Source organism: Halichondria panicea, chromosome 16 (assembly GCF_963675165.1).
Source record: "Halichondria panicea chromosome 16, odHalPani1.1, whole genome shotgun sequence".
Classification (NCBI taxonomy): domain Eukaryota; kingdom Metazoa; phylum Porifera; class Demospongiae; order Suberitida; family Halichondriidae; genus Halichondria; species Halichondria panicea.
In genome coordinates this window covers 2671279-2697861 of record NC_087392.1, presented here as the reverse complement: position 1 = coordinate 2697861, position 26583 = coordinate 2671279, and the positions used below count along the sequence as shown (strand labels likewise).

The 26583-nt window shown below is 43.0% G+C and overlaps 4 protein-coding genes across 6 annotated transcripts; 2 read left to right on the top strand and 2 right to left on the bottom strand.

The window, feature by feature from the left end:
- Window positions 1-1467: 1467 nt before the first annotated feature.
- Window positions 1468-5820, bottom strand: LOC135350099 (mitochondrial tRNA methylthiotransferase CDK5RAP1-like). The gene is made up of 13 exons (XM_064548813.1): window positions 5552-5820; window positions 5400-5503; window positions 5015-5219; window positions 4914-4970; window positions 4767-4848; window positions 4557-4677; window positions 4117-4293; window positions 3808-3867; window positions 3553-3706; window positions 3257-3387; window positions 2067-2216; window positions 1795-1947; window positions 1468-1635 (listed from the first exon to the last, which is right to left on the bottom strand). Exons 1-13 carry the CDS (start codon window positions 5784-5786, stop codon window positions 1558-1560), a joined length of 1707 nt encoding a protein of 568 aa, XP_064404883.1. The 5' UTR covers window positions 5787-5820; the 3' UTR covers window positions 1468-1557.
- Window positions 5821-5843: 23 nt separating this feature from the next.
- Window positions 5844-9077, top strand: LOC135350095 (heat shock cognate 71 kDa protein-like). Its single transcript, XM_064548807.1, has 2 exons — window positions 5844-5932; window positions 5994-9077. The coding sequence occupies exon 2, from the start codon at window positions 6001-6003 to the stop codon at window positions 8956-8958; it is 2958 nt and encodes a 985-aa protein (XP_064404877.1). The 5' UTR covers window positions 5844-5932; window positions 5994-6000; the 3' UTR covers window positions 8959-9077.
- Window positions 9078-9313: 236 nt separating this feature from the next.
- On the top strand, window positions 9314-15002 carry LOC135350032 (tumor necrosis factor alpha-induced protein 3-like). Its single transcript, XM_064548721.1, has 3 exons — window positions 9314-9432; window positions 9853-9921; window positions 10525-15002. Exon 3 carries the CDS (start codon window positions 10659-10661, stop codon window positions 14823-14825), a length of 4167 nt encoding a protein of 1388 aa, XP_064404791.1. The 5' UTR covers window positions 9314-9432; window positions 9853-9921; window positions 10525-10658; the 3' UTR covers window positions 14826-15002.
- A 115-nt stretch (window positions 15003-15117) lies between these two features.
- LOC135350031 (mucin-2-like) lies at window positions 15118-26573 on the bottom strand. Of its 3 annotated transcripts, none has more exons than XM_064548718.1 (16): window positions 26411-26573; window positions 25709-25876; window positions 24840-25000; window positions 22974-23076; window positions 22648-22770; window positions 19823-22183; window positions 19101-19224; window positions 18893-19014; window positions 18680-18787; window positions 18532-18624; window positions 17965-18182; window positions 17714-17764; window positions 17162-17271; window positions 16807-16963; window positions 16458-16597; window positions 15118-16346 (listed from the first exon to the last, which is right to left on the bottom strand). In XM_064548718.1, the coding sequence occupies exons 2-16, from the start codon at window positions 25830-25832 to the stop codon at window positions 15203-15205; spliced, it is 5139 nt and encodes a 1712-aa protein (XP_064404788.1). In that variant the 5' UTR covers window positions 25833-25876; window positions 26411-26573; the 3' UTR covers window positions 15118-15202. The 3 variants fall into 3 exon arrangements, with proteins under 3 accessions (XP_064404788.1, XP_064404789.1, XP_064404790.1); XM_064548719.1 differs by having other exon boundaries at window positions 18893-19011; XM_064548720.1 differs by lacking the exon at window positions 17714-17764.
- Between the last annotated feature and the right edge of the window lie 10 nt (window positions 26574-26583).

Genomic DNA, 26583 nt, shown 5'->3' with positions numbered 1-26583 from the left:
TTAATGTGAAAAAACAGAAGGCGAAACATGTAAAACTGAATGTTCATTCGCAGAAGTTTTAATAGTTCTGAGTTGGCCAGGACCATTGAAGGGTGGTTCTGTGTACAACTGGAGCGGGATCCTTGGATGCATTGAATACCTGAGCGTGAGAGAGAGAGAAGATGATTTGGCTCCCAGGACAGTGTTCTAGCTGTAGATTTTGTTAGGCTAACCTTTCGTAGAACACATGCAGTGACCTGGTTGGCCATATTACAGTGGAACCTCTGTTAACAACCACCCCGAATAAAGGCCAGCTGCTATATAACGGCCAGGTCCCTAATGAACAGTTTGTGTACAAAACAACCTCTCAACAAAGACCACCTCTGTTAAAGGCCAAAACATTGTTCCCCAAAGGTGTCCGTTATAGAGGAGTCCACTGTATACCTGCATGTGACAGCTGACATCAGTCACATCACTGAGGGAGTGAAATGACCCTCTTTTTTTTTTTGAAAATGTTCAAAGGAGTTGGAATAGTAAAAGTTGCTTTTATTGTTATGTGAAACTTAATTAAGGTCTTTAGACTAGAAGGAGAGATAGACATTCATAATAATCTGTGTTAATAACTAAATGCATGCATGCAGGTGCTATATACCACTGGAGAATAAATGAAAAATCTCCACCATTTGTATGGGAAGTGCACTTTTCTTTTACGTTTTAATTGGGACAAGGCATGGGTTCTGTTGTGTATATATAGAGACATAATAAGATCCAGTGTCACTCTCAATGAGAGGATTGGAGTATCCATGTAGTTATATAGCCATTGAACTAAATTATTCCTGCAGAGCATTTCTCGTTGTAGAGATGTGTACCGATATTCGCGGTATTTGCATCGCTAGTTTTACATGCCTATATATGGACCATATAGATACCGGTACTGTAAATTACTATCTATGCACGGACCGCCTGGAGCCACCAATTAACACGTACTGTCAGGGGTATTATTGATTGGTTAAAAGAGAAGTGCTTTCTTGTGTAGGTAGACTACCCATTCCACCACAAAAAACTTCACTGCTCTTCAGCTGATTTTTAAATCAGCCATTGTTGACAATTATCTATACAGTTAACAATCAGTTCCTCAAGCAGCGCTTCCATTGCGCTGGCAGTCCCCTGACCTTGGTGACCTGATTGCACTGATGGAGCAGTGGCAAGCAGTGCGCTGGATCTCATCTTTGCACATTCTGGTGTTTGGAAAACAAGTTCTGGAGTTCAGCAGTCATGTAGACGCCAGCGAGTCAAGTGCTGGAATTTTTAAGCAAATTATCTGGATGACAAAGGACGTGCTGCTACTTGGATTTGTAGGATACTTCTATTGACGGTTTTGTTGACTATTGTCATGACATATTAGTGTAAGGCAAAATTTGTATTTCGTGTTATAAAACGTTTGTCTATAATTATAGTGCTTGGAATTAGGGAAGATTGATTATAAGATGATTGTAGTAGGTATTTCATTGAGTTAACAACTTCAGAATGATATTATACATGTATAAACACAACACATTCAGAAATGAGTTAACGTTACTATGTTTGGTTGTAGAACTGTAGGTTGGTACAGGCAATGGGAATTCCCCTCAATGACAGCGACGTGGCACTGTTGATCTATACAACGTGTGTGTGTGTGTGGGGTGGAGGGGGTGGTGGTGACGAGTGTGTGGGTATAAATTTATCGTATCTGAATGGGTATAGAGGTAATTGAATTAGGAATGTGTTTGTCAGACAGGAGAATACAAAAAAGACATACGAAATTAAGGACATTACCTTTACATGGACGTAGTCACCAGGTTTTATTTTCACCTGTCTTGTGTGAGAGTCATGCGATGCCATGTGGCATGGTACATCCTTGATAGGGAACACAACTTTAATGTTGCCATCTATTCGACCAGCGAAATCTGTACTAGAACGCTTACTAGTCTGCAAAAAAATTGTTGTATAATATTGACTCGATCAATGACATTGTTATGATAACTGCATGGATAAATTCAATGTTCGCTTCTGTAAAGCTAGTGTGTATGGATACTGTGTAAGTTTACCTTCTCCACAAGGACAAGTTGCTCGCTGCCAATAAAGCGTTGGTTACGAACAGCTGCAATGGAGTGGAATGTTGTGATAAGCTCCTGCAGCCGAGCCTTTTTAACTTCCTCAGGAACATCATCTGTCATCCGGTGGTAAGCATGGGTTTTCTGGATGGCCAGGAAAATGCTTATATGTGTTGAGTTTGAGCGACAAATCTATTCACTGGACCGCTACTGGAACGACCGGTTAGAATTGCTCTTCGAATAATTTTTCATGCTCCTGAAGTATACCTGCTGCTGTGCTTCTGCAAAATTCTATGTCTGCTTATATATCTGCATGCCAATTTTAACACTCACCGACAAATATCTATAACCCTCATTTTAGCTGATTTCTACTATAAACAGACAGTAAATGCCTATATACTTTTAATAGACTAGCTAGGGAAGTCAAGTTTAAATGCACATCTCAACAGTTACTTTCATATCAGGAGGGATAACTATACAGATCAATTGCGGAAAAGATATACCTTCCAAATCCCTTGGAATTTCCAGCATACTGTAAATTCTCGTCATACTTTATTCTTTAGTCATGCTGAATGCAATAGCCTGTTTAGGATACTTGCCTTGCATCCGATACACACCCTGATGTATACCACTGATTAAATGAATGTTGTAGCATAAGATATACACATGCACGTAACTGTGGAGCAAAAGCACTACTAGCCTCGATCCCAGACCGCACTTCCCACTTCCCTACATTTAATCAGTGGTATACATCAGGGTGTGTATTGGATGCAAGGCAAGTATCCTAAACAGCCTATTGCACACGTAACTGTGGAGCAAAGGCACTACTGGAATTAATCACGCTTATATATAGATAGTTCTCAGTATTACAGTGAATTATGTTAGTTCACAGCATGAACAGAAATTTGAAAATGTAAAATCTGGCTACGTTGTCTCCATTGGAATTCAGTGACTCCCCCATAGTAACTTTTACTAATTTTAGTAGAACTGGCAGATGAGATAAATGAGGAATGCCATGAATTTTTCACAAGCAGCAAGTACTTCAGGAGCAATTTATTTGAGGTCATATTCCAGTCCAGTAGTCCAGTGAATAGAGACACCCGTGAAAGGTGGGTACATTATGCACTATCTTACTCTCTAATACTCTGTACAATAATACTATGTCACCAACAGTGACCCAAAACCTTTCTCATGCTGTAGGCAAACATGTAAGCCATGTCGTACTGGACAGCTTCCATGAGAGTAAGTGTGTCTCTGTGGTCCTCCTCTGTCTCACCACAGAACCCAGTCATGAAGTCACTAGACAAGGTCACATCTGCATAATCATAGAAAGGGAGGTCTCATAAACCCACCAGTGGGAATATTCATCCACTGTACTCCAGTTGCTCATTCAAGATCAAGCGAACAAAATCACTCTAAAATTGGTCTTAGTTTATTGCCACAATAAGACATACAGGCTCTCCTGCTTCCTATGAATTACCTGGTATTATGGCTCTGATATTCTGTACAAGGTCGAGGTACTTTTCCCTGGAATAACCCCTACGCATGCGCTCCAAAACAGCCGTGCTTCCACTCTGAGCAGGCATGTGGATATGTTTGCAGATGTTGGGCTGCTCTCTGATAAGGTAGAGAAGCTGCACACGAGAAAGAAGATCACGATTTAATACTGAAGATTTAGTGCACGAGTACGTGTCACTGTGTATTGCAAATGTGTTGGAGACTAAAAGTTTTGTACCTCGTCAGGGAAATCTTTGGGGTGAGGGGAAGTAAACCTGACTCTCATCTCCGGGTCAACCTACGACAAAGCACAAAATATAATAATCCAATACGATTTCTTATGTCCTATAGGCGCCGCGGTATACAGCTACCGTATAGCGGGTTATTTTCGAGGCACTACATTTTTTCCCAAACTAAAAATTCGAGGATTTTATTTTCGAGGGTAGAGGTTCAAACGACCACACCCCTATAGTAGAGAGGTTTCAATACCGGAAGTAAACCAATTCATTTTCATGTTTCTGGGTATTTGCTGTCCAACTGTACTCACCAGTGAGACCTGATGGAGCAGCTCGGCAAACCTCCGACCACCCTCCTTATCCTTGTATATGGTTGAGAATCCTCGACTGAGGAGGGTGGAGTCTGAGTAGGCGTGCGGGAGGGAGCTGGGAGAGAGGTCTCGATAGCTGTTCACGTTCTGACCCAAGAGAGTCACCTCCTTCACCCCCTACACACAAAGATAGGTTGTCATCACGACGCTAAAATACCGTATAGCGGGTTATTTTCGTATGGTGGAATTTCGTATTGTAGAGCATTATAGGAAAATAAAAACAATTATTCTACCGCAATAGGTTCAACGTCACTATCCTGAGCTATACGAATATTTGAAATTTAATTGGGCAGTTCATACGAAAATTTGCACCAACAAAAATACGGTACCCTATATCCTTCGTACAAAGTGAAAGTTTAGTTTTTTGGACCCAACAGCACCTGTTCTGAGAGAGCCTTGACCTCTCTGACGATGGTGTTAATGTCCCTGCTTCGCTCTCTGCCGCGGGTGAATGGAACGATGCAAAAACTGCACATGTTGTCACAGCCCCTCATTATTGAGCTGCATGGAGGAAGCAATGAGACGATATAGAGACACCGTCAGCAATATGCATTATGAGTGAGATACATGTAGTACTGGTGGGAGCTCACACAAATGCTGATGGAGTCTCAGAGTTTATTCTGACTGGCATTATGTCAGCATAAGTCTCATCCAGTGAAAGTAGCACATTCACTAAATAATAGAACAAAAGCAATTCAACAGCCCACTTCGAATTGATTGGTCCCCAAAGCGCTCACCTGCGGATTGCCCTGACTGAGTGATGGAAAGTAATCGGGGTAAGTCTCTGTATGAATCTATTCAAAAAATAATAGCAAAACAATGGAGAAGCTATACATACCAGGGCCTGCCACAAGGTCCACCATTTTGTCAGTCTCTAGGAGCTTAGTTTTCAGTCTCTCTGCCATACATCCCAGCACCCCCACCTTTAGAGCTAGTTCACCTGACCTCTTTCTCTTGAGGCTCCTAAAGTAGTCCAGTCTAGACCACACCTTCTGTTCAGCATTATCTCTCACTGCACATGTAACTGCTAGAATGACATCCGCCTGCATCAGGAGGGGAGGGGTTAGGGTTTAGAGTAAAGTGCACTAGCTAGCTGTGCACCAACTATCCTGCAGTAGAGCAGAGTGCTAGTGCCGTCGAATATTCAAGGGTAGCACCATCAGCTAGCCTTCATGCACCGTTAACTTAATGGACTTGCTTGGTGAGAAGTGATCGGTACTCACTGAGTTTGGATCTGATGTTTTGATGTAGCCCACATTCTCGAGAATGGACCAGGCAACTTCTGTGTCATTAACATTCATCTGACAACCATACGTCTCAAAATACACTGTACCAAACAAAGATAAATGGCAAACTGCGATCTGGAAAAACAAACCTTTCCGACCCCCTCCATCTGTATCAGTACTGCTGAGATAAGGTACAGGGTCATCATCCCCAGCACCCAAAGTCTCAATATCATGGATATTACTGCTTGTGATGAACTCTTTCAGACCAGGACCATCTTTCAGGCTCTTTACAGCACCAGTAGAGTAAGCACATTTTGTATATTTCCTCAAGAGTCCAGTGGCTATGCGAAGGTCATTATGTGAACTCCTCAATATCTTCAGCATTTTCTTCAGCTATACCTGGAACAGGGTCGGTTGATTAATTTTGTCCTGCACATGCCACGTACTCTGACCCCTCGCTTCTGACCCAAAACTCAACTGTACTTTTGCTCTAGATCTAGATCTACTACTATACTGCTATATCCAGAGTGGTAAGTATTTCCATTCATTTTATTGGGTAACCTCAAGTACTAGATCTATTCATTTTTTTAGATACGATATGGATAAACGAGGACCAGCAATTGGTATTGATCTTGGCACCACTTACTCTTGCGTTGCTGTGCTCCAACATGGCAAAGTAAACGTTATCCCTAATGAGTGGGGAAGTCATACTACCCCAAGCTGTGTGGCCTTCACTGACATCAAACGACTTATCGGAGATACTGCCAAGAGCCAAGCCCACTTACACCCAGTCAATACCATTTTTAATGCTAAGCGTTTAATAGGTCGACGTAGCCATGACCTGATCTCTGATAAAAGGCTGCATTTTGAAGTTGTCGAGAAAGGCGTTCATCCCATGATTAGAGTCGAGTACTATGGTAAAGTAAAAGAACTGCACATCGAACATATCTTAGCTATGATTTTCACCAAGATGAAGGAGACCGCTGAAGCTTACCTTGGAACGACTGTGACTGATGCTGTTGTTACTATCCCAGCCAATTTCAATGACTTTCAACGACAGGTTACTAAAGATGCTGGTGTCATTTCTGGGCTCAACGTGCTTCGAATCGTTAACGAGCCTATAGCAGCTGCTATTGCATTCAGTTTTGATCAAAAGATAGTTTTTGAACGCAATGTTCTGGTTTTTGACTTTGGTGGTGGTTTTCTCAATGTATGCGTTGCAACTATACAAGATGGAATCATTGAAGTAAAATCTATAGCTGGGGACGCTCACCTTGGAGGTGAAGATTTTGATAACTGCTTGGTAGACTTTTTTGTGGACGAATTTGAGACGAATTTCAAGAAGGATCTTTCTGGCAACATGACATCCTTGTGTCTCCTTCGGACTGCTTGTGAGAGAGCTAAAAGAACATTGTCTTCTTGCACCGAGGCAAGCATTGAAATTGATTCATTTTTTAAAGGGATTAATTTCTACACCAAGATTACTCGCGCCAGTTTCGAAGAAATTTGTGCCGCTTTGTTCCAGCGTACGTTAGAGCCCGTTGAGAAAGCACTCTGTGATTCAGAATTGTCCAGGGGCGAAATTGACGACGTAGTGTTGGTTGGTGGATCCACTCGTATTCCAAAGATTCAGAAACTCCTCCAAGACTTCTTCAATGGTAAAGAGCTCAACAAATCCATCAATCCTGATGAAGCTGTGGCCTACGGTGCTGCAGTGCAAGCTGCAATTCTTAGTGGTGACAAAAGCGAGGAGGTTCAAGACTTGCTGCTGCTCGACATTACACCTCTGTCTCTTGGTATCGAAACTGCTGGCGGTGTGATGACATCTCTAATCAAGCGTAACTCAACTATTCCAAAGATGGAGTCGCAAAGTTTCACTGTGGGGAAGAACTTGGCCGGGGGGTTCTGCTTAGATTTGTTCAGTGAGGGTACAGAAGTAAATCTTGGTAGATCACTCGAAACAGAGCCAAGCACTGACATCCGTATTCCTATTTGCATTTTTGAAGGAGAAAGTTGTGAGACAAACAACAATAACTGCCTTGGGGTATTTGATTTTACTACCATTTCTCCAGCCGCCACTGAAAAAGTGCCTATGATTGAAGTAACATTCAGTGTAGATCGCAACACAATTATTATGGTGTTTGTTGTTGATAAAATCAGTGGTAAGTCTGAAAAGTTCACAGTGATGCCATGTAAGAAATGTCTTACACCAGAAGAGTTAGAACACATACTCTTAGAGGAAGAAATATTTAAAGCCGAATCCGAAGAACAAGATACCATTGTTGTTGCGAAACAGCAACTTGAGATTTACGCTACTTCTGTGGTAGAAAACATGGATCAGCTTTGTTTGGAGTGTAATAGCATTTCTACGAGGTGTACAGAGGTTATTGAGCGGGTGGACACTAAATACCCGACAGCACAAGAATTAGAAGATTTGAAGAAAGAGCTTGAGAAAGCATACCATTGTATGAAAACTAAGATCTCTCCGTTGCTCCATGACATGCCAACAACACCATACCAGGGTAATTCTGATCCTGCACTATTCGACTTACTGCAAGACAGACTAACAAGATCTGAGGTACAGGTTAAAGACCTTGAAGCAATGCTTGCTATTTCCAGACAACAAACTAAACTATCAAAAGAACTATCAGCGACATTAGAAATTACCACAAGAGATCTAACAAACAGACTGACAGTGTCAGAGGCACATTCTGAGGACGTGGCTAGTAGATTGGCACAGGCTGAAGCACATGCTCTAGAATCGAGGTTAATGCAAGAGTCACAGCCTTCCTGGGTTGTAGCACGAGCTGAGATCTACTTGACAGAAGAGGAAATAGGTCGTGGAGCCTGGGGTGTCATCAAAGTCGCTGAATTTCGTGGTCAAAGAGTTGCTGCTAAAGTGCTGCACAGTGAAATCATCTCTGCCAATAACATCCGCCTCTTCACTCGCGAAATGAACATGTCTGCTCGAGCACGTCATCCTCATATTGTACAGTTCTTTGGTGCCACCAGAGAAGGAACACCCATCATCCTCATGGAGCTAATGAGTACTAGTTTGAGATGTCGACTAGCCACGGCCCCACTTACTCAAAAGGAATTTCTATCCATAGCATCAGACGTTGTCAAAGCTCTCAACTACCTTCATCTAATGCAGCCAAAACCCATCATCCATCGTGATGTGAGTTCTGCTAATGTTCTGCTTGATCCTTTAGTCCCTCCAATGACGTGGAAAGCTAAGCTCTCAGATTTTGGCTCCACTAATTTTGTATCCAACCAAGCCACGACTGGCCCTGGCAACCCACTCTATGCAGCCCCAGAAGCTTTCAGCCCGTACCAACAGTCACCCAAAATGGACGTTTTCAGCGTTGGCATTGTTCTAATTGAAGCATGCACACGTGAAATGCCTTCAATCGAGGATCGGGAAGAGCTCATTGGGCAAATTGCATGGGTGCAGGTGGTTCCTCTCATTCACCGCTGCATTGAAATGAATCAAGACAAAAGACCCACAATGGATGCTGTACTGAGGGAACTATCCCAGCTGCAGAGAACAGCTTAAACTACTTTTTGGAACAATTTATAGTTAGGATTATTTTTTTATCTCATCTTTGATTTAATTACCGTTACAGAAATTATGTCTCATACGTACCATTTTGAAAATGAACACAATGTTGCTACATCATGATTACAATTCCAACTTAGTGCGAGTTAATTCCCTCCAAGCGTAGAAGAAAAAAGGGTGTTACTACACACACGCACAACAATTCTAAGTGATTTTTGCAAGTGTGTTTTCCATTGTACATGTACCTTGTCCATTCTCGCGCATGCGCAGTAAAAAGTTTTGTGGGCGTGACCTATGCTTACCATAATTAATTATTGTGTAGCAGGAAAGTCCCGGGTTCTTTCCCGAGCTGATTATATTGTATATACGTATGTCTACGTCTTCATTGATAGTCTGTTAATACAAATCACATGAGGTGTGCGCGACTGCATTATTAAAGTGCTTTGACAAATTCTACTCTCTTGAAAGCAGGTATAATTATATGTATATATCTATAGGCTAGGCTAGGCTCATACGTTGTAATTAGGTGTACAGGTATATAAAGTTGGTCATGTAAAACGTAAACTACCAGTACTGTGTAGGTATATCTACTAGTCTTTGATCTCCTTGATTTTGCCCTGAGAGAGCCTCTGACAATAAATTGGGAGTTCGACTAAGAATGTGGTATAATATAGTGAAACAAACTATGAGATACAGCCACACCCCTGTACTGAGCTGTACAACCATTCAGATTTATGCTCCTATCATCGAATCATTGTATTTACATTATTAAATGGGTCGGTCTTATATCTGATGTGCTCGTACATACTGACTGCTACAAAAAATGTAGAACCTTATCTCCTCTGTTTTGTTTTCTGCTTCAAATGGTTGTTTTTATGATTATCTCTTCAGTACGACTCGGATGTCGATGGTTGAAATTTTCTAACTCAAAGAACAAATCTGCCAGTTAGTGATATTGTGGTGAGTGAGTGTATATAATAGAGATAATAGCATGAGACTACATGTAGTTATAGCATGAGATTGATAATTGTAAGGAAACAAGCTCGAGAGCGAGCAGCCTGTATAATAGTATTGCATACCACACGAGGATTCATGCTGTACCTAGTGCTAGAAATAATACGTGATACTAGCTAATGCTATTTATTCGAGCGGCTATCACATTTTGTATTGCACAATTAGTTCGAGGTCTTACAATCCCCATTGAAATCGCGGCGATGGAAATAAGTTGATCGTATAAATAAATGTCGCGTCATGTTTTCGGAGCCTTATAAAAATGCATAATATTTTATGGTTGTCTAATTATTACAATAACAGCTTGACAATAACTGTACATCTGTGAATGCTTATATAGCTTGACAACGTGATATAAGACATAATTACTATATTATTACTACATGTACACTGTATGTGTACGGTATATGTTTTATATCAGGATGACCCTTACCAAATTATACCTTGAGAATACAATCATAACTGTACATCTGTGAATGCTTATATAACTTGACAACGTGATATTAGCTCCCATTAATATTCTAACAGCGCTTTATTTACTAATTGCTGCAGGTTGTGATCAGGTCTGCAGTGCAAGAATAAAGCTCCTCCATATCTAAATTACGTTGCTCATTGAAGCGGTACTAGTGTGTGTTGGTGTCAGAACCAGCGAATCCCATAAAAGGTTGTGACTTTGGTGATATATCATGGCTGCTCAATACCACTCAGGACAGCAGCGTGAGCCCCAGCGTCACCAAGGACCCCCTCCTCAGCAGCATCAGCACAGGAATGAACATGACAACCCCCCAGGCGGCAGGTCTCAAGCTTTTTATGACAACCAGCAACCTATGGATCGACAAAGTCAATATGGCAACCAGCAAGTGCTTGGTCAACAGCATCCTCATCAGCCAGGTGTGGATTATCAACCATCTCAATATGTGCAACGACAGCAATATAGAAACCAAGATCCTTTGGGACAACAACAACAACCCCAATATGGTAACCAAGAATCTATGAGTCGACAACATCCTCATGGCCCCGGACTACAACAGCAACCTCAGTACGGTAACCAAGAACCTATGGGTCGACAACAGCCTCAACACGGCAATCAAGAACCTATAGGGCAACAGCAACCTCAGTATGGTAACCAAGGACCTATGGGTCGACAACAGCCTCAGCATAGCTTCGGAGAACCTATGCTACAACAGCAACCTCCGTATGGTAACCAAGGACCTATTGGTCGACAACAGCCTCAGAACGTCAACCAAGGGCAGCAGAAACCTCAGTATGGTAACCAAGCTATGGGTCGACAGCAGCCTCAACATGGCAACCAACAGCAACCTCCGTTTGGTGTACCATACCAAGAACCTGTGAGTCGACAGCAGCTTCACTACGGCAACCAAGAAAATATTGTGCAACAACAGCCTCAGTATGATAATCAGCAAGCTGCTGGCCAAAATTCTCAAAATGGCAACCAAAGGGCCATCCCCCAGCAATCCCACTATGGCAACCAGCAAGGTGCACCTCCTGTCCCTCGGCTACGGCAAAAATCTCTCCCTCGAAGTATCTCATCAACAGACTTGGAAAAGACTAGCCAATGTCGATCAGTCATTCAACAAGACTGGGTAATTCAAGCACCACCTGGAGGAACAAACTTCTTTGCAACTGTGCCAATTTTCACTCTCACACTACCAAACCTAGATGCTTACCCTCCCGATTTCCAACAGTTCGTGTTTGATCGTTTGATTGACAAGGGTGTACAACAGAACCTTGAACAAGAAAAATGCCTGAACTGGTGTCGATCGGCAACTCGCCTGGTGCCCCTCATCACCACTGGAGATGGCAACTGTCTCCTCCATTCCGCATCTCTGAGTATGTGGGGATTTCAAGATCGAAATTTTGCTCTTCGTCGAGCTGTCCACACAGCACTTGCAAATTCTAGCAGCACCCAACTGCATCGTCGATGGAAGCATAGCCGGGGCATTGAAAATCTTCAAATGGGGATAGAGCTGGAAGATCATCAGTGGGATAAAGAGTGGCGAATGGTGGTTTCTCAAGCATCACTAGACACCCCTCATGGACAGCCTTTGGAAAGCCTTGACGATTTCCACATTTTTGTGCTTGCCAACGTTCTTCGTCGACCGATCATAATGTATGCAGCTCCGAAGATACGATCTCAAGCTACTGGTGGCACGCTACAGCAAATCAACTTTCACGGCATCTATCTTCCACTGCTATGGGAATCGAGCTCGTGTAAGAAGAATCCACTACCTCTGGCCTACATTGGAGGTCACTTTGTTGCCTTGGTTGCTATTGAGTACCATTCTGAGTACAGCCAAGGTATGTTTACTCTTCCGCTGACAGACGTTCACGGTGAGGTGCTCCCAGTTCGATTTACCCTCAAAATGGAAGAACCGCCTGCTCTCATTATGGACTACCTCCGTACCACCAGAATCTCATCTGTGGGTGATCCATTTATTACGAGTAAAAGCATTGTCTGTGCACAGTTATCAATTGCTGAAAGACCAGCTTATTTGAAACCACTTCTATCAGGATTTATTGATGCATGTAGTGAAGCTCATTTCGGGAATCAGCCGCAAAAACGCACAGGGCAACCCCAACCTTACGATTCTCGTCAACCAAATCCAGCCCAACCTAAACGACGTTCTGTTCATGTGTCATCTTCAACTACTGTTGGTGATCAAGACAGGCCAAAGTGCATCAACAATTGTGGTTCATATGGGGACCCTGAGAAAGCAGGCATGTGCTCACGTTGCTACAAGAACTACCAGGCACAGCAACCCCAGCAATCTGCTAGAAATGAAGAAGACATGTTTTATTCCAAACAATCGTCTCCACAGAAGCACGGAAACAATCAGAAATGTATTAATCATTGTGGAATGCAGGGGGACCCTCACAAGGGCGGTTTGTGCTATCAGTGCCACGAGAAACAGTTACGAAACGAACAAGATGTCCAACATGGTGGTCAACAACAACAGCAATTTCGTCAGAACTTTCAGCCAAGTCCTCCAAATGGAGGGCAGAAGTGCATTAATGATTGTGGAGCATACGCTGACCCTGGTTCCGAAGTTGGAATGTGCTCGGGATGTCTGCAGAAGGAGAGGCAAGTTGCTAGTGCCACTGAAAGAAAATATTCTCAAAACGAATTGAATGCCCCACCACAACAAAACTTTAGCAACGGTGGTGGTAACAGTCCAAACAATTCTGGCTCAATCAAGTGCCCCAAATGCTCCAACCCAGGACATCCTAACTACCTTGGCATGTGTGAAACATGCTACCAAGGAGGTAGCTTGGATCCCTCTCCTGGAAAAGATAATCACATCTATGAAACCATTCCAGGGCCACCTAATACAGAGCAGCCACCGATAGCACAAGATCGAAATGCCAGAAAAAATTGCCCCACTCCCAACTGTGAGTTTTTTGGAACCGCAGATACTCTTTTTTACTGCTCGAAATGCTTTGAGAGAGACATGGAACGAATACTGAAAGAAGTAGACCAGTCTCCAGCTCAGGGCTTTCAGGCAGCTAGTCAACCCCAAGCTCCACCCCCCAAGCCCGCTCAGTTTGAACAGCGTATCAGGAACGTACAGCAACAACATATCCAGCCAAGTGCTCAACCGCACAGGAACGTACAGCAGCAACCTCCCCAGCCAAGTGCTCAATCCCACTGTGCCGATGGCAAATGTCCTCAGTGTAGGACATTTTATGCGGACCAAGAGTATGGTGGTTTGTGTTCCACCTGCTTCATGGAAAAGACGAAGACCGAGACTCGAACAGAACAGTTTGTTCAAAAGCCAATTTATGAACAGTGTCAAACGAAAGATTGCGCTAACTATGCTGACGTTCATGGTTTATGCAATGTATGCGTTACAAATCAGCTGCCACGCCAGAAGACAGCCCCTGTATATCAACCGCAATACGAAAAGTGCATGAACATTGACTGCAGAGGATTGCGAACACAGAATGGATTTTGTGATAATTGCAACATGCACACTGGTCGTACTTACGCTGCCACTCAACAACATCCTGTTTATCCTCAGCAAAGTGAAAGACCCATCCCCAAGCCGAGACGAAATACTCAAGGTACTAGAGGAATGGCCACTGCTCCAATTATGCACCTCAACGCTGCAATGGAAGGTATGAGTGTGTCAGGGGGAGGCACACAGTGCTTTGTGTGTACAGGAAATAGGGATACTGGCTCTAATGTCCTCTGTCGAACGCATGCCGAAATTACCCAAAAAATGCTGACACAACAACATCCAGTGATGTCCACGCCTCAAGGACAGCCCACTCAACCCAACTATCAGCAGCAGCTTGAAGGCAGGATGCAAGGTCAAGGTGGTGTACCTCTCACACAAGGTGGCCCTCAATATGGAAATCAACCATTTTTACCTCTCACACAAGGTGGCTCTCAGTATGGAAATCAACCATTTACTGGCCAGAATCAAGGCCTTCCGCCTCATGGACGGGGTATCTCATATGACCAGTATGAAAACCCCCCGCAGCAGCAGCAGCAGAGAGCACCTCCCCACCAAATTCAAGACCCTGGATATGTTGGAGCACAAGGTGGATATCGAAACCACCTCAACCAACAAGCTCTTTCCCCCGACATACCACCACGACCCTCACAAGGTGAAGTGCCATTTGGAGTGAATATGGAGCCGCCTCGTCAACAAACAGTTGGAGGAGCCGTTGGTGGAGCTGTTGGTGGAGGAGGAGGTGCGTTTGAAAAGCTACTATGTGCAACTCCTGGCTGCTCATTCAAAGGATATCGTGACCTGAGAAATTTATGTCCTGATTGTTATGAAGAGACCACTCGTCTTAAAGCCCCTGATAAATTCCCTCTTGTGTAAAGCGTTTGTATATAATATTGTTTGTTACTCTGAAACGTTCGTGTAGTTAATTATAATTAGCTATAAAAAAACATGTATAATTATAGGCGTATATAAATTATGTATGTTGTATGTTGTTGTTTTATAAGTATGTGCAGATAATTATATTGCAATAAAAAGATTATGATTGATCATTTAGCCATTTTAACTGCATGATAATTATATTGTCAGTATTATTTGTATGTCCTTTCAATGCATGTGATCAGTAGTCCAGCTGCATGATTTCTGTTGTTATATTGAAATCCCATTGAAATTACCCTGCACCATAATTATACACACGAACATTATATATAAAAACAGTGGAAATTCAGCTCAAAACAAAAAATGGTGTAAAAACACTAAAGATTCCAGCTATCAAAAGTTGCCATTAGGTCACTGGAAAGGTCAGTAAGACCTAGAGAAGTTCTATCACCACCAGTCGGTGGTTTCACTGATGACTTGGTATCACTGTGCGTGCCCTCGTAGTCGTTAATATCATTGGTGTTCACTTCACTGGAGTCTGCTGCGTCAGCAATTCTTTCAAGGCTGTGATTCAAAACTGCCCCATTTATTTTTGGATGCCCGTTACTATGGGTGTGCATATTTGAGTTTTGGTTAGGTGGTGGTTGAGGGCAGTCATCCATACCTGGATTTGATGCACCCACTGATTCGCTGATAGATGCTTTACTGACTGTGTCTGCATTAGAGTGAGATATGTAGCTGAATCGAGGGTTTGAGTTTGTGTCCTCGCCAAACATTGATGATTTGCTGGTGAGATCAGGGCTCGGAGAAGATGCCGCACGTTGGGTGCTTGCTGAGTCGTCACTTCGAAGAGTCGATGGTGCAAACTGACTGGAGGTGTAGGAATTCGTCTCCCAGGGGGTGAGTCGAGTTGTGACAGTGGAGGGTGTAGTGGGTGCTGGGCTGATTAATGTTGACGGAATACATGTAGGTGCATAATTTGAAGTTTTAAGTTCGATTGTGTTTTTGTTACTAGAGTCCAGGAAAGAATTAACGAGATTCATAGGTGAGGTAGTAGGCAAGTGTTTCACGTCGTTTTCAGGGTCATCTTTGAGGAGAGACGGTATCATCTGGTAAACCACAGATTCTGCCAACGGAGACAGCATTTCAGGCCCCTCCTCCCCCTCACTAGAAGACTCGCCGCTCAGGTCACCACTCAGCACGCTAAACGTCAGACTGAGATGCTCAGAGCCAGCTGCGCTCACTCGGCTGTTGATACTCCTCCGCATGATTGAGGGACTGTTCTTTGATAAACTGCTTCGTCCACTTCGTTTGCGTCGTGATTGGTGGGAGGAAGGGTGATCTAAGCTCGCCTGGGAGTTCTCCCGACTGTACAATTGTCCATCCACTCTTGTAGATAAGGGTGATTCGTCCTGAACCATTGCTAGCTGTTGATTAATCTGCTCAATTCGACTGTGAAGGTAGCCAAAATTGGGTCTCTGTTCAGCTTTACTTTCCCAGCAAGCTTGCATCAACTCATACCTACAAAGAAGACAATAGGACATATGTAAGTGCAGGCATGAGCAAACAGTTCAATCTTCATACGGTTCGACATAAACACTCAGGGAAGTGTACAGGACTAAGGTTACTTACAGGTAATTTGGGCAGTCAGGAGGCTGCTCCAACCTGGCCCCCATCATGAGGTGAGAGGGGATGCTCCTGTTATTATCCACCTCTCTGTATGGGAACTCAGCCTTAGTCATTATCTCCCATAGAGTCACAGCATAAGACCACTGACGAGGGAAATAAGAGAGAGATAGTAAATTGACAGAATTGAACAACAAAGAGTTAACAAAATGTGTCGAGGTGACTACAGGGTTAACTGTACAATAATGCTTCTCATGTAGAGAAACCAAGAAAACACAGTGTCCTCATTAGTAACACTGTAGAAACTACCTTCATTACACACTATAAAGTACAAAGAGCCAGTCATAATACTAACCACGTTGCTTTGTGATGTACAGAGTCCCTCAGCGAATGTCTCAGGGGCAGCCCACCTCACAGGCCTCAGAGCCCCCTTGATGACGTGATAACAATTGGGGAAGAACTCCTGAGAGAGGGCTCCATCACTAACTTTCACCAGGTAATTAGTGTCCAGCCTGCATACATAATACATTTATGTGTGGTATCCCTAAGAAACAGTTCCCAGTAGGTACATGTACTGTGTTTTAACATTTCATATGTGAACGTAACGCACTACTGTATTTTCTTGTGCCAGCATGCATACATACATGTACATGTACCACACCGAAGCTTTAGTGCTACTAGTACTGTGAACAGGTACACAGGTGACTCACAAGCAGTTCCTGAGTGCTAGGTCAGGATGAACCACCCCCTTGTCACTGAGGTATTTCATCGCGTATGCCACCTGGAGTCCAAAGTTTACCTTGTACTGAAATGTCACCGGCTGTGAAATAAAGGATAACAATGAAAGAGAACAATGACAGTTGTTCTAAATAACAATGTCAGACAATTACTGAATATGTAGCAGTAGTGAATACCACGACAAGAGTACAAAACCCAGAACATACGTAGCTCACACAAAAGCAGAGCTGAATATAGAGCTGAATATAAAATACATATATGTACTTATATAATCCTCTCAGCCAGCTAGTACTACTATCACTCTCTTACAATTCTAGCTATGCTATCCCTCCGCTAATGCTAGCTAGATACTTCTACTGTCACTACAGCACACTAAACACTCCTCAGTGGCACACACCATACCAGGTTCCCATTCTACTGACACTACAGCATACTAAACACTCCTCAGTGGCACACACCATACCAGGTTCCCATTCTACTGTCACTACAGCATACTAAACACTCCTCAGTGGCACACACCATACCAGGTTCTCATTTGCTCGTACATAGCCACGGTACTCCGGTGAGTCATCAGCCTATGGCAGTTTTCACGATTGTGTAAGCAAGGCCCACAATTAAACACTCCACACACCAACTAAATACACCATACCTACCTAGAGTCACTAAACCTATAAAATGTGAAAGTTGTGACAAATTTATAACGGTGCCTAAAATAACTTTTACATCATATCACAATAGAATGTATGTACACGTACATGTACACGTAGGTGCTTACATTGAGAGGACTCTCGTTGGGTGAGACTCGGCAAAAGGTGAGGAAGGTGTGCAGGTTCCCGTACTCCACTATCGGGTAGAGGACCAGTGGCGCTAAGTTGTCCTCTACGCTCACATTCATCACCTTGGAAATGTTGGGGTGGTCAAGATCACGCATAATAGTGGCATACTCGAGGAACTTGGCAATCTCCTGGTGATGCCCTGTATTTTGCTGGAAACCTATATAATTATGCATTGGTGGGAGAGTTTCATTACAAGTGTATATACATTGTACTGTATTGTGGGTTATTTTCGTATGGTGGAAATTTTCGTATATTTTGTATTGTAGAGCATATCATACGAAATTAAAACTAAGAAATTATTCTACCGCAAGATTCAACGTCACTATCCTGAGCTTGCCGCTATACGGTAGGTCTAAAGAGTGTAGACATGGGACCGAGGCATATGTACATGTGGGTCTTGCATGTGGGTCTTGCATGTACACATGTCTCAGTGTGTCAGCAGCATGGAAATTAATATACAAGCGTGTATTTAATGTCTAGCTGAGTGTGTTGTTACATGGGATCACCTATAAGCATTTTCATCATGACTCCCTTGTACCCGTCCACAAGATCAGTGCGGTCCACACTCATTTGGCCATTCACAATGCACCCATACGTCCCTGCAAATCAATGGAACTAATCACATGTACAACACAAACGCTTGCTTCTAGTTACCTCTGTGGATGGTTGATAGTATACTGAGTGATCTTCTGTCAACAGTGTATGGGTGAATTGTTCCCTGAACTACTTTAGGAAGAGTGGAAACTACACCCCAAGGAAGACCTGCAGCAATGTGTCAGCACAAAGGTAAAGGATCATCTCTTCAATATTCGAGATGTGAGCAGTAGAATGTATCTGGTAAAGGGTCATCAGGTAAACAACACTCACTCGTCCATAGAGAAATAGGTGCCTCAGTTTTCTTGGTAGATGCCTCGAAGTCATCGGCTCCTAACACAAAATTGGACTCTGCTATGGACACTGGTAGGTCCGCAGGGTCATCATTGAAGCTACTGCAGTGAAGTATGTAAGAAATGGCAACATTAAAACTCAATGATCAAGTTTTAAATTAGCGCATGTGGGCCAGTCAGTAACTTACTGTTTGGTCTTCTTCTTCTTACGACGGATACAGCATATGCAGCAGAATATTAGGATAATGCAAAGTAGTAGTATTGCTACCACTGGAGCAAACGCTATCAGAAGTATAGTCATCAGCTCAGGCTCTACATCAAACATAAACAGAAACATTAATTTGTTAGTAAAGATATGACCCATACTGGCATACTGGCCTATCCTCAAGTGTCCACCTCAAATAGCCACTAGCTGACTGTGAACATACAAGTGTCGCCTAGATGCGAGCAGCCCCTCCCTTTAGTTAGTGCGATATCATGCCGCACCAGAGATGGAAAGTGGCCATCATGGCAAACCTATTCGAAAAGGGAATGACTGGGATATATATCCTAGACTAAATAAGGAATAGTTGGAACTTGTATAATAGAAGCCATTATAATGCTGTTGCGATATCCCAGGTGTACAAATGAGGCTAGGAATTATATATTTAAGAGACCAGAACCATAAAAATGTGCTGGCACTTCCTTACAACAGTGCTCACATAAAGTTAGTATGGAGCACTATGCAAGCGACACACCCAGGGATGGTATGAGAGGGATGGACAGGCATTACATGCCAATTATGATAAGCGAGCAGCTGTACTGTATTGTACATGTTGTGCAATTAAACTAGCAATGTCAGCAACCACATACCACATTGATTGAAATATAACTTAGCAAAATTGAAAATAACAATCACCCATGCACCCACCTTTAGTTGGGATTCCTGTTCCATTGTCGGTTTCATTGGGTTCAGGGGACGCCCCAGGTGGCAAGGAGTTAGTCGATAGGGGATGCCGAGAATTGGTTAGCTGAAGGGTGAAGAGGACAGGGCTACTGGGTGTGAGATCGGTCCCTGTAGGCTCACTGGTGGAACCAGAGGATGATGACAAAAATGACACAGTTGATGACGGAGATAACATTGAACTTGACATCAACAAAGACGGTGTCGACACAATTAAACTAGAAAATGATGGTGTTGACATAACAAAGTCCGAGATTTGTGATAAGGATAAAGACCGCGGTAAGCTCGAAATGGATAACGGCCTTGACATTGTGACTGATGGTGCTGCTAAAGTTAAAGATGGTACTGGCACACCAGAGCTTGATAAAGATGGTGAGATTGGTATTGAACCACTTGATAATGATAGAGACCGTGAATAGCTTGAGGTAAACACAGAATGTGACATTGGTACATTGGTAAAGGTTGGCATAGCAGATGGTGTTGAAGCAGACGATGATAACAATGGTATTAATGTGGTAACAAAGCTTGAGATTGACGAAGACGGTAACAAACTTGATTCTATAAAACTGGACATTGAGGTCGAGAGTATGGTAGACATATCTAGTGGTGAGGAGCTCATAGTTATCACTGGGGAAGACACAAATGTAGGACTGGGTGTCAAAACTGTTGAAGTGGATGTGACAAACTCAGTTGGTATCGCAGTAGATGTTAGAACTTTTGTTGGTACAGGAGTGGATGTCAGTAATTTTGTTGGTACCGGAGTGGAATTCGCAGTGGAATTCAGTAGTTCTGTTGTTACCACAGTGGACGTCAGTATTTCTGTTGATACCGCAGTGGATGTCAGCATTTCTGTTGATACCGCAGTGGACGTCAGCATTTCTGTTGATACCGCAGTGGGTGTCAGCATTTCTGTTGATACCGCAGTGGGAGTCAGCATTTCTGTTGGCATTTCTGTTGATACCGCAGTGGACGTCAGCATTTCTGTTGTTACCGCAGTGGGTGTCAGCATTTCTGTTGTTACCACAGTGGAAGTCAGCATTTCTGTTGGTATCACGGACGTCAGCATTTCTGTTGATACCACAGTGGACGTCAGCATTTCTGTTGTTACCGCAGTGGGTGTCAGCATTTCTGTTGGTACCGCAGTGGACGTCAGCATTTCTGTTGATACCGCAGTGGGTGTCAGCATTTCTGTTGGTACCGCAGTGGACGTCAGCATTTCTGTTGGTACCGCAGTGGACGTCAGCATTTCTGTTGATACCGCAGTGGGTGTCAGCATTTTTGTTGGTACCGCAGTAGACGCCAGCATTTCTGTTGGTATCACGGACGTCAGCATTTCTGTTGATACCGCAGTGGACGTCAGCGTCAGCATTTCTGTTGGTACCGCAGTGGACGTCAGAATTTTTGTTGGTACTGCAGTGGACGTCAGCATTTCTGTTGATACCGCAGTGGACGTCAGCATTTCTGTTGATACCGCAGTGGACGTCAGTGTCAGCATTTCTGTTGGTACCGCAGTGGACGTCAGCATTTCTGTTGGTACCGCAGTGGAAGTCAGTACGTTAGTGGACTTTGGTACTTCTGTTGGTATCTCAGTGGATGTTAGCACTTCTTTTGATGCTTGAGTGGATGTCAGCACTTTTGTTGGTACCGCAGTGGATGGCACAGCTCTTGTTGACATAGAAGTGGTTTTCATAATCTCGGGAGTGGCTTCTGTTACTAATTGAGTCAATGTAGGCACTTCTGTTAAAATGCTTTTAGTGGTAGCGAATGATGTGGTATATACAAGTGAAGTTATTTCTGGAGAATAATACACACTGCTCTGTATAGTTTTGGAGACAATCTCCGAACTCTGGCTGGGACTAATTAGCATTCCAGGAGAAGAGCTCATCATTGTGACAGGCGGACTGCTAGCATGTATTGAGCTTGTGAGGGAAGGAGCATTAGTTTGGGCCGGGGAAAAGGTCAAGCTACTAGTGAGAGAAGGTTGTGAATTGGTGGGAGCTGGAGTGAAAATGAGGTCAGAGGAGAACAGCTGAATAGACGAGGTCACGAGAAGGTTGGATGGAGTTGGAGTGAAAATCACTGAACTGGTGGCTGGTATTGTGGCACCAGTAGAAGATGAATCAAAGCCAAATACAGAACTGAGTCCAGCTGTCTGTGTTTGGGTATTAGCAGTCATTGACTCTAAAGAAACACTGGACAGTACAAAACTAGCAGTAACAGCAGCTGTGTAGCCCATGGAATTTGAGGCAGCGGAGGTCAAGACGGCTGAAGTGGGTGATAGCGTTGGAGACATTGCTGCAGACAGCGAACTTGTTGGTGGTAGAGAGCCTGCAGACAAGGAATATCACAATTAATGCACATGTTATTGTACGTGTAATGTTCTCAAGTTACACTAAGCATACACAACGGTCAGTGTCATGGCAGCTTCTAAAAGTATGGGAAAAGTTATGATAAGTGGCTATGAATATTCATAAATCAATCATTCCACCCACACTTTCCAAGGCAGCCCATTGTGCGACTGGACTTTTAATGACTAGAAGCATTTTTGAGTTGAAAACAATGTCATTAACACTGATTGCTTAATTACAATGTGTTGGTGGCCAAGGCAAAATGTAAAGAAAACGTACAAATGACAAAACTACACATGAAACCACAAGTACACTGTACAGTACCACCTAAGCGACCTCTCAATACAAAATTAGCCAACATTCGAATATAACATTCGAACATAATTTTATTAGAGCACAACTTTGAAACAGCTACATGGTAAGTATTAGTATCGAATCCCTCACCACAGTCTTTAGTGATGAGAAAAGACGTCAGCAGCTGCATGGAGTTGTTCACAGTGCTTGTGAGATCTATCATCAGGTCCCCCTCTCCCGGCACACTACCACACGTTACATTCAGTGTGAACACTGCACAAGATGATCATAAGTGTGAAACAACTACACAATGTGCATATACACTGTGCAGCTCAACATTTAAAAGCAGGTGACTTTGGATACTATAATTGTTTGGCATATTTGGAACGATCAGTGGCTGAATAGTTACCTTTGAGCACCTTTAATACTGTAGCAATACACTTATTTGGCCTCAAGGATTTGCACTATCAACTCACCACTTTTCGGTGATGGAATATCTCCGGTGGCATTTATGCTTATGATTTGTTGGGAAGCAAAGAAGTTGCTTGGATCTTGATCAACACTCAGACTATACATAACCTGTAAAAACAACCACTTGACTTACAAGCCACACAATTGTTTACATAATTGTGGTTGTGTAAACGCTACATGATAGCTACCTCGTTGACCCACTCTCACGTCGCTCACGTCAGCTGAAAAGAAACATCATGGTTACAGAATTGAACAATGGACATTGAACAATGGACAATTGCATACCACGACGCACTTGAACTCACTAACATACATAGAAAGACTCAAACACACAGAACCCACACAATGAGCGAAGTCCATACGCACACACCCACACTTCATTACACAGCTAGAGTAGGCTACTCAGGCTAATAATTAAATAAAGCAAACAAATATATTATGCGTATGTACACATGTTGCAACCACATTCCAAGAATGTGAAGTGATGCAGCAATAGACAACACTAGCAGCACTTTGGGAGCTTTGGCCTTACAAAAATGAAAAGCATATCCTGTGTACAAAAATTATACGCAAATACCTGGCACTTTTCTAACAGGTTAAGTACAGGATCGAGTACATATGCATGCTTAGACTGCACCACCACATGTACCATTATCTTCCCTATTAGGAGAGGTGAGTGTAACGATTCGCTATAAAGGGTAACTTTCAAGGCAAGGCTGACTTATAAAGATGTTAATGCAGCTCGAGGTGGGAGGATACTACACTCTACGGGTGATTGGGTTTATATTGACCCATACTGTATACGACATGAACAGTACTAGCTACATGTAGCTAGCTGACGTATTTCAAAAATACGTGATACGTGCAAATTGGTTAGCGGAATGTTGTGCTCAGATGCCAACAATGTTCTGGTAATTACGTGGAGAAGTTTTCACACAGTGAGCAACTGACAACCTGCCACAATGTAATATGAGATGGACACACGTCCTCCGATAGTTCACCTTTAGATAAATTAACATAAATGTATGCCTATGCAGAGCGGAAAGTGTGTGGGCAGTCTAACTTGTACACAACAATTTCCCCCCATTTACAGGTAGATACTACTATGATAGACCGGCAGCTAGTACCCTTCCCATTATAAGCACAAGCCCACATTGAAACCAACTGATTGCTGATAACACCACGGATAATGGGGAAATTCATGACAGGATTGAGTAATACACAATGGGGAAACTATAGGGAATTGTGATTCAAGAGCAGTACAATGCCCAGAATCAAAGGGAATGTCTGTGGGCTGCACACACAGCACCACACATCACTGATCAAGCAAGAGGGGCAGACACCATCACGTCATGCATACAATGATATACTCCACACACGAAACACAGTAAGCACCATTCTAGCATGCACGACGACGTTGTGTGATGATGTCTAGGAGTGTCTCTCTACAACCAGTCAGACAGTTCACTACTAGCTTGCCTCTCAACATTATTATAATTATATAATCACAGTAAATGCCAATACCCACTAACTAGATTAGCAACTCGTTACTGTTTACACGGCGAACAGTATACTGGTCAAACTCCGTGTAGAGACTTGTGTTGCACAGTCAGCATATCAGTGGCTTGCGGTTTTCGTGACGTCAGTATACTGCATGTGATACCTAGTGCTACCACCTCACTATCAATGATCTTGTGGTAACCGCATGCGGTCTAGCCACTTGAGTTGCCACAAATATTGTGGCAAACATTGCACGAGTCTCTACACGGAGTTTGTCCAGTCTACTGTTCGTCGTGCAACAGTGACGGCTTGCGAGTCTACCCACTAACCACTGAACCTTTGTCAGGCTAGCAATGCTAACATCCTCTCACCTTTGAACTATTACCAGCCAGCCAAGTGACGGTTACACTATCAACACTCCTGGGAAGAGGTGGAAGCAATTTATCCTTCGTCCCACTCGAGCTGACGAGATAGAGGGAGCCATTGGCTTTTATTTGAGATGTTCCATTCTCAATAATAACTGCCGTACGACCTGCAAAAGTGAATGCGTTCATGATCTAATGAAGGGGATATCATGTCTCCCGAAGAATTACTAATGATGCAAACAACAGTCGTCCAACTCTAAATGTTCTAAGTGGGCTGATTCCGAAGTATGTATCTAGCTATTGAGGCAACACTTAAACCCAGTTGCTACAAACCCAGAGCCCCACAATGACCAAGAAACCGTGAGTTAGGAATGTCTGGAATCCCTCAACGGTGAGTGTTACCAATTATAACGACAGCCATAAAGGTTGCACATTACTTAAAAAGACATCATGCAAATGATAATTATTCTCACAACCATCCAATTACAATTGTAATGTATGCACACAACGGAGCTTTGATGCATTTTAAGTAGCATATTTATACAGTGCTTAATCACAGTTATAATGCAGTTAGCTTAGTAGACGAGTTATGATAACAAATAGCAAATGGCACAGTGTTGGTGTTATTAAATGTCAGGCAGGCTGCCGTTCAGCTGAGACAGGAATCTGAGTAACAGGCTTCAACTAGGAATGTTACTATAAACTTAAGATATTTACCAACATGCTCTGGTCGTGCCAATTCAATAGCTCTGCACACTTGCTAACATTAACTGCACGCACAATCTTGTGGAATCGGAATAGCAACAGAACATACCCACTTAAGTAAGTACTGTTCTCACAGACAAACCTTTGTACGATATTTATTGCCACTTTACCTTGCACATCGCTAAAGTGCAACGTTCCAGTGAAGTACTCTTCAAGATCAGTGCTGTCAATGTACACCTGGTAGCCACTGCACAGGGGAGTGGCTAGCAACAGAAGCAAGATGAACCTTCTCATCACGACAAAATGACTGGGATCACGTTGGAAACGATTGGACACATCTGTGGGTGGGTGAGTGCACATGGTGTGTTCATGAGGTAAGTACATACAAACACCACAGTGATATCATAACTTCCCAAACAGTAACCTCAGATTATTTTTATCGGTATCAATTGTGAGCACCTGTGTGCGATGTTCAAAGGTGCATTTCCTGCATTTCCAGTACCAACAACACGTTGCCCTACCATGTACCAACACACAGCTGTACAACTGGCAAAAACTAAATAGGGGATATGATCAAAGCAATTGCGCAAATCAGCAAACTACTCTGTTTAGCATGAAACTAAAACTTTCCCCAGGGACCAATAAATGGTACATATCTACCTGCCAAATTATGAAGATCGAAGTAAGATATACATGCAATTATGACTTTCCCGTTTACAGTTTGTCTACATGCAGGCACATGTAAAAATAACACTCTCACTCAGTACAGTGTGCCCACAGCTAGCTTTACTATAATAAACATTTATAATGATATTATATTGACAACCAGAGAACTGTTGGCAAAGCACCCCTCTGCAAACACAGCAACTCACCCAGCACGACTCTCTTAGGCTCTCTCCAGGAGATATATAGAGACTCAAGGTAGGTAGATATTCACAGCTGCGCTGAGCCCCGCTACTGCAATGCTGTGCAGCTAGTTGTCTTGCATTTCATGACAGCACGCAAATAATTAGTACTGTAATTTCCAGTACGTACACATGTACAG